Source organism: Triticum urartu, chromosome 5A, assembly GCF_056163025.1.
Source record: "Triticum urartu cultivar PI428250 chromosome 5A, HENAU_Tu73, whole genome shotgun sequence".
Classification (NCBI taxonomy): Eukaryota; Viridiplantae; Streptophyta; class Magnoliopsida; order Poales; family Poaceae; genus Triticum; species Triticum urartu.
Window position 1 is genome coordinate 442,370,198 of NC_141877.1, and position 8,478 is coordinate 442,378,675.

The 8,478-nt window shown below is 50.0% G+C and overlaps 1 protein-coding gene across 1 annotated transcript; it reads left to right on the forward strand.

Moving 5' to 3' along the window:
* The first annotated feature begins 1,505 nt into the window (after positions 1–1,505).
* LOC147971819 (heat stress transcription factor B-1-like) lies at positions 1,506–6,441 on the forward strand. Its single transcript, XM_087526361.1, has 2 exons — positions 1,506–2,171; positions 5,363–6,441. Exons 1-2 carry the CDS (start codon positions 1,917–1,919, stop codon positions 6,002–6,004), a joined length of 897 nt encoding a protein of 298 aa, XP_087382487.1. The 5' UTR covers positions 1,506–1,916; the 3' UTR covers positions 6,005–6,441.
* Positions 6,442–8,478: the final 2,037 nt, after the last annotated feature.

Below are 8,478 nucleotides of genomic sequence, written 5' to 3' on the forward strand. Positions count from 1 at the left end.
TGAGCTTTCACAGTTGTGCTCAGCTATTGGCTTCTTACCCCAACAATGAAACCTTAGCAGCTCTTCCGCTAATTTTCAGAGAGAGAAATCTTTTCCCCCTGCCCATGAAGTCAGTCCACCTACAAATGCTAGTACAAGTCTACAACACACGAAGCAACCAACCCAAACCCCATCATCACGTAGTCCGTATGTAACCGAGCGGGGAAGTTTTGCGGATTGGGCACCCAAAGTCAAGCATTCTAGTATCACGCATCGCCGGTCAGCAAGGAACCTTTCCCCCTCGTCCTCCCCACGGCTCCACACCGCCGTCGCCTTTGGCCTTTTTGTTCCGTTTCAGTTGGTGAGGCGGGCGATCGCCGAGTCTGACAAGCGACCAACCCCCGCGAAGACAAACACGGCCAGCCACCGTCCGCACGCCACACGATCCGTGCCAGCCCGGGCGGGACCGGTCTACCCGCGCGCCTGTTTCTTGGTGCGGTGCGGCGCAACCGGGCCGGTTTGATGATCCAGTCGCAGGTCAATTTCTTCCACGGGGGATGTGACTTTTGGAACGGAGGAGTATACTAACCGTGGTACTGCTGCACTGGTTGGTCATGGAATCTTCTTCCTAGTTCCCGGTTCAAAGGGCGATGGCAACCCCTCTGCCTCCCCGGGGTTGGTGCAATAGGACTTGCTGTCCTGCTGCGAGACCGACGTGCCGAATGCCATTTCACGGCCCCAGAAACCCTTATTTAGTGGTCTAATTTTCGACAAACAAATCTGAACGATCAGGGCGTTGATTGACGGCGCCTCCTTATTAATCAGCGTCACGTCATTTCGTTCCATATAACAACGAAAGCAGCAGCGGCTTCTGCACTTGATGATCCGTCCAATACTCTCTCTCGCCTGTATTCAGAGACAGTGGCCGACTGAATCTTCCAGGAACTAGCCCCCTGTAGCCGAGAGATGGGTCCAGAAACAGAAGCGTAGACTCGTTTGTGTTTGTGCTTGTGGCGCCGTTTTCCGTCGTGGGGCGTTGGGATTAAATAAAGTTCAGTTAAGACTAGAAGGATAGTGCTACATACATACAGGTGGCGGGAGAGCGAGAGGAGGAAGAGGACAAGCCGATCGGCGAGGCGATGGACGGATGCAGCGGGCAAAGCCGCCACCGAATCGCGAAAATCCGCTTTCGACGCGTCGCTTTTCCACGAGCGCCTCTCTGGCTCGCTTTTGCTCTGACGAAGAAAAAAAACGAAAGATAAGGGAAGGGAGAGGAAATTCCGGTCCCGACATTTCTCGAAGCATTGGAAGCGGCCCAGGTGCGTTGACGAAAGGACACCCGATTCGTCCCTCCCCACCCCAGCGCCTCCATGCACACGTCCCACCGTGCACCATGGACGCACCTGCCACGTGGCCGCGAGTCTCGTCCTGGTCCACAGTGGGAGCCGTCCACGGAGCACGGCGGAGCGCGCCGCGGCCACGGCTCTAGGGAAGGCAGGGGAAGCTTCTTATTTGGACCGGCCGGGGCCGAGCACGCAGAGCACGCAGTGAAACCAGAGCCCCGAAAGCAACCGCCGCTCTCGCTCGCGCTCGCGCTCTGTCTCTCGCTCCGGTCTTTATATCTCCGGCAGGCGAGGCTAGCGGAGGTAGGAGTAGAGAGGAGAGCCGTCGCGGCAACCACAGACAAACCCAGCTGAAAGCCGCACACACCACCGTGCCGGTTACATGGGAGGAGGCCGCGGCCTGGTCACCGGGTTCTACGTCTGGGGCTGGGAGTTCCTCACCGCGCTCCTCCTCTTCTCCGCCGCCGTCTCCTGCTAGCCGCCTCTGCTTCTCGATCGATCCTTGACTGATTATACTCCAATCATATATACATAGATACATACACCAGCTTATTATTAGGTAGAGGAATCTGTTAGGTGATTAAGCCGGCGACGATGGCCGGGGCGGCGGCGCAGCAGCAGCAGCAGAAGGGTGGTGGTGCGGTGAGGGTCGGCGGCGGAGGGCCGGCGCCGTTCCTGACCAAGACGCACCAGATGGTGGAGGAGCGCGGGACGGACGAGGTGATCTCGTGGGGCGAGCAAGGGCGGTCGTTCGTGGTGTGGAAGCCGGTGGAGCTCGCCCGCGACCTCCTGCCGCTCCACTTCAAGCACTGCAACTTCTCCTCCTTCGTCCGCCAGCTCAACACCTACGTACGTACCACCCTCCTCCAGACACACTCTCTCTTTGCAATACTCTAGCTCTGCCTTCACTAAATTAATCACTCCCATCTGCACTGATCAACGACTTGCGACTTGAGTAGAGTATGCGTTCTTGTTTGGTTTTTATTATTATCTGAAAAAAAGAAGCATCTCGTTCGTCCTCTTAGAGTGATTAGAGATTAGGGATGCTAGTGATGGATCCATATCCTAGTAGCTTGTGCCAGAAGAGATTATTATGCTGAGATACGCTCGGCAGCTTCCGGACACGCCCCTGACGTGTCCACGGAAAGCTCTCCGTCCTTCTCGCTTTTGTTCTCCACACGACATACTAGTGCGTACTCACGCTACGTAGCATGCTACTCCCTCCGTTTCAAATTACTCGTCGTGGTTTTAGTTCAAATTTGAAACAAAGGAAGTACCTTTCTGGTTGGGAGTAAGAATTAAAACCACAGTGGTACAGACTGAGCACACAGCCGGTGGATTCTTTTCCGGCGAGGAATTAAGCGTAGTCGCTAGTGGTAGTAATAAGAACTAAGAACTACCGTCACCGAGACCGAGGCAAGACACGTGACATGCACGTAAGGATGTTTCTGGTTGGGAGTTCATTCTGCTGTCTCGGCCGTACACGTCCTAGTATGGATCCACTCATGTGCCAGTGTTCGCGGCGGGGTCTCTGTTCAAAAGCGCGTCTGGACTTTGGGCACAGCGAACGGGTGAAACATCTCGAGCTAGCTAATTACATATACTGATGTTTGTTGGACGGACAAATCTGGATATTACCGACTACTAGTAGTGCAGAAGAAGTACATGGAAGAAGGTGACATATCAAAAAAGGCTACTGGTAGGCCGTTTGTTGGAACAATATGGAGGAAAGATGACGCCCAAAGAGCCTTTCTGGTCGACCTAAAACGTAGAAAACGAGCAAAGCGTTTCACTTGTCGTGTCATGCAGCGATATGTACTTTCTCCGTCCGAAAATACTTGTCATTAAAATGGATGTATCTGGATGTATCTAGATGTATTTTAGTTCTAGATACATCCATTTTCATCCATTTTGATGATAAATGTTTCCGGACGGAGGGAGTATATGAAAAGCCTCTTTGTGCTGACCATTGACGGGGTAGGTGACAACAAAACTAGCTATGCGTGCCGTCTGCGAGTTAATAAACCATTTCAGTTTCACACGCTTGGACATTAACGCAAATAAAAAATATAAAAAATGGACAGTAGCTGCTTGGAAAATAGAGAGAAAAGACAGTGCAACTTAGAGGTGGGGGTGAAAAAACGTGACTAGTGCTGAGTGGTGATGTCGCCCTCGCCTTTTCCTTTTGACAAAATGTGGCCGGTTATTTGGACGTGACGGTCACCGATACCATAAGTGTGCAAATAACCGAAAGGACGGAGGGACGGACGCGGCACCACGCTAGAGATGGAGGCCAACAGGTTTCACGAAAGCAAATTTAGTGCTTGCCCATCACTGTTTGACACCCCACGAGGTTGAGGTTTCAATTTAGTGTGTCCTCGTTTGTGATTACGCGGGGGCTGGAAGCTTGGTGGAACTTTCGACCGGATATTTTTGTGTCCTCTTCTAGAAACCACTCAGCTTCTTTTATTTATTTTTACTAAAAGGACTCGGATCTATTATAAAGGTTAAAAATATATATAGGTTCTTCACACACACACACACACGCACGCACGCACGCACATGCAGGATAATTAAAATTCATGAGATACACTTATACAATGCACATTCATAACATACACATCAAGATATATTGATCTCTCCGTGGTGAAAAAAAACTTCAATGAAAAGTGTCTACTAGAAAGTCATCTAACGAATGAATTCTTGGAGAAAAAAAATCAAACAAAAGAGGCCCTTTAACTATCCATATTTTTTGAATGTGCACATCGATTTGGAAATCCTACGGAAAAGGAGGTCGCTAGCATCAGATTTTTTGCGAAGTTACTTTATTTCAAAAGTGGACAATGCTTCAGAAAGCACGGTCAATTTTTTTATCATCCAGAATATAATGGTCAAAAGGGCTAAATATTTTTTCCTGAAACATAGTCAAAGTTGCATACGAAGAGGTTGTCCGAAAGAATATCGTGTTAGTTTGCTCTTTGCTGTACGATTCAGTAAGTGATAAAGTTCCATTTTTTTTGTTTTCTTATGGTTTTAGAATACCATGCTTCACCCACACGAAAATTCAGCCAGCTCTCCCGACTAAAAGAAGATAAACAGAAAGAATCGCATGTTGTTTATTGCTCTCGCTTAATGTGTTACATTACTAAATTACATTTTTTTTATATACTGCTTTTGTTTCTAGACACGCCGCATAGTTTGACTGTTGAATTCATGCTTTGACTATAAATCCCTCCTATAATATGTAGTCAATGGCTACAAAATCATAGATCATACACAAGTGCATTTTATTACGAATCTAATGATATCTATTTTGTGCAACATAAACTATATATTTAGACTAACTATTGGTCAAAGCATGCATTTGAATATGGATAAGTATATTTTTCGCCCCTCTACTCTCACAAAAGTTTAGATAACGTCCGCCAAATCCAAAGCCAAAAAAGATACAGGTGCCCTTAGCCACTTAAGTGATGTGGCGGTCAAAACCAGGCCACCCTGGCCAATATTAGTCAATACCGGGTACATGTCACGCACAAACCAAGTTATTGGGCCGAAACTTATCCGGTTTTATTAGTTGAGGGATTGAGTTTTGGTAGTATTGGAGTTGATGGATGATTTCTCACTTTCTCAAGAATTCAGGGACCAAAAATATGCTTATCCCATTTGAATATAATTCCATATGATAATGCCCGATGAGTAAGATATAAATTGAAGATGCGCCCCAGTCTGGTAGGAATCAGTGAACCAAAATTAACAAAAAGAAGGCTCGCTAATGAGCTAGTAATTATACTCCAGGTGGATATGATGTTTACTCCCAACGGACAGTAGATGACATATGCGATGTCGCTCAATGTAGTAAATAGTACAGTTTTGCTAAAGTGAAATATGTGGGACTAATGAAATATTTTGTTTAATGATTCTCTTTTGAAAATGTTTGGAAACAAAGAAGGAAAACGTTTGGAAATGTTTCTTGATCGACACATGTACGACAATGTTCCGCGTCGGATGCTGACCAAACCGGTGTAAACTATATGCAGGGTTTTCGGAAGGTAGTGCCGGACCGGTGGGAGTTCGCAAACGAGAACTTCCGGCGAGGCGAGCAAGGCCTCCTCTCCGGCATCCGTCGCCGCAAGGCCACGGCGACGACGACGACTCCCCAGTCCTCTAAAACCAGCGGAACCGGCGTAAACGTCGCGTTCCCTCCGCCGCTGCCTGCTCTGCGTCCCGCGTCTGCCAGCACGTCCGGCACCGGCAACGACCACAGCTCCTCCTCGGCGTCCTCGCCGACGCGCCCGGATCTCAGCAGCGAGAACGAGCAGCTCAGGAAGGACAACCACGCGCTGGCAGCGGAGCTGGCCCTGGCGCGGCGGCACTGCGAGGAGCTCCTGGGCTTCCTCTCCCGCTTCCTGGACGTCCGCCAGCTGGACCTGCGCCTGCTGATGGACGGAGACATGCAAGGCGCGGCCGGGGCCGGCGGCGCCCGCTCGGCGGACCAAGAGCACTGCGGCGAGAAGAAGGTGAAGCTGTTCGGCGTGATCCTCAAGGACGCGTCGGCGAGGAAGAGGGGCCGGTGCGACGAGGCGGCGGCCAGCGAGCGGTCGATGAAGATGACGAGGATCGGGGAGCCGTGGGTCGGCGTGCCGTCGTCCTGCCCGGCGCGCTGCGGCGGCGGGAACTGATGGGCGCTTCGCCGTGGCCGGACGGCTGCACCCAGCAGGCGCGCGCGCTGTTGTACATTTGTACGCGTGCATGGGCAGCATGGCTACGCTGATGGCAAGTTGGCAACAAAGCCAGCAATGGACCCATTCCATCAACGTTGTTCTTACAAACAAAACTTTAAGAAAAGCAGACTTTGGACACAAAAGTCCATAGCAATGTACCCGTGTAAGAAATATAAGAACTAATGCAGGTACGCTGGGAAGTACTGTAGTAGGGAGATTGGAAGATGGAGCTCTCCTCCTTGTCGTTGATCAGATTACACACATAAAGGTTTGCAGAACTAATGCTAGGAGCACTAAGTTTGACAAGGTGTAAAGCTATACACCCCATTTGAGATCTACAGATTGTATCCTGAGGTTCTGTCTTGAAATACATATTGATATTCTTTTCTCCTCCATTTATGTCCTGTTGCAAGAAATATAGTACTAACTCCGATCCATAATAAGTGGGGCAGTTTTCAAAAAAAAAATTGTGGCAGTTTTGAACAAACCCCAGTTCAAAACTGTGCAGTTATTTTGGATGGGAGGGAGTACCTTTTTTCGAATGCCAATTGTAGTTTAACCTTGAAAGTGAAAAGGCCCCCGCTGCTCGTAGGAGGAGATGCATAAAAGAAGAAGAAAACTCTAGTAGGAGGAGATGCATAAAAGAAGAAGAAACTCTTGTAGGAGCAGGCGAGCAGAGGTCTGAGACTGTAGAGGCTGCGGCCTATTTAGACCATTCGAACCGATGATGCAAAATAGGGCGGTCAAAAAAAATTAGGGCAGGAGAGAGAAGGTTTTAGAGCAGTAGAATTTTTCTGCCGTAGCATATGATGTAAAATGGGACACCCAAATAAACATGATCATTGCATATTTTGACATTACGAACTACCGAATGTTCAAACTTAAACATGATAGACTCACTAGGAAGGTACTACGATAGACACTACTACGGACGCACTACTTGTCATCATCCCCCGTGTCAGCATCATTTCACATTTTTAGGAATGAATCATTCGATCACTATTGAACAGGGCATAGTCATCGTCGTCGTCCAACTGAACCTTAATCACTCTTGAAGGGCCTGCCACGTCCTCCTCCTTGATCTTCCTATCCTTCTTGCAATCCGCATTCCTCGTGGGGACGGATTGGGGCTCCTCCTCCATGAGGTGCGAATTGACCTCGGAGAACCTCGCCATAGCCACCGCATCACTCTCATGGGCAGCGGTGTACTACTCCACGACTAGGCGGTCTTCCTTCTTCTCTTTGCGAGACACACACTACACATCGGGAGCGAGGAACTCCGCCTCTGCGACACTTGGAACATCGGGGAAGCTCAGGTCAAACCTCAGTTGGCGGAAGCTCCAAGCCACAAGGTCGTACACGCGGATGGCGAGCTCCGACTAGTCTCTTGAGGGGCTAGCCACATCCTCCTCCTTGATTTCCCTATCCTTCTTGCAACCCGCATTCCTCGTGGTGAAGAATTGGCGTTCCTCCTCCATGAGGTGTGCGAATTGACCTCGGAGAACCTCGCCTAGCCACCGCATCACTCTCATGGGCGGTGTACTACTCCACGACTAGGCAGTCTTCCTTCTTCTCTTTGCGGGACACAAACTGCACATCGGGAGCGAGGAATTCCGCCTCTGCAACGCTTTGAACATCGGGGAAGCTCAAGTCGGACCTCGGTTGGCGGAACCTCCAAGCCACAAGGTCGTACTCGCTGGTGGCGAGCTCCGACGTGTCATAAGTGTTGAGCCACGTCTGCTGCTCGTTGCATGATGCCTTCCGGAGCCGAACGCGCGCGGAAGCCCATGCTGCTCGAGGGAAAACGGTGGGGCAACACCCTCGAAGAGCGGTGAGCCGATGAATCCAACAAATGAGATGGTGCGGCGGTGGGGGTGTGGATCCGACACGGGCGCTGTAGTGGTTGCAGGGGTGGACGGAATTAGTTGTGGCCGATGCGGTGGCGGACAAATGGGTGGTGCAATGGCCGATTTAGTCGATGTGATGGATGGATTCGGCATGGGCGGTGCGGTGATGATGGCCGAAATCGAGAGTGGCGTCGGCACGCGGAGGCCACGGCTATGGAGCGGGATGTTTTTTCCTGGCGGTTGGGTCGTGCGGATTTCAAGGCAACCACGCGGCTAGTGTATATTTGCAGCACTTGGGGGATAAATATGGGGCTACCTCAATTGTTTGGCAACACCATATAGAAATATGATCTGCTGGAGCAGTGTTTTCGGTCTAAATATCTAAAAATTGATTTTGTGGCACTTGCCCTATTGTACATTATTTGTTGGAGATGCTCTACTCTAAGGAGCCTAATACTTGCCGGAGATGTTAAGTAGCTACCGTACGTCAGATTTTCTACTGTTTCGGTGTGAATGTTGTTCCAGTCTTTGGATCTGACGCACAACTAATGGTCACTCTTGACCGCATCCTACAGAATGCATCAT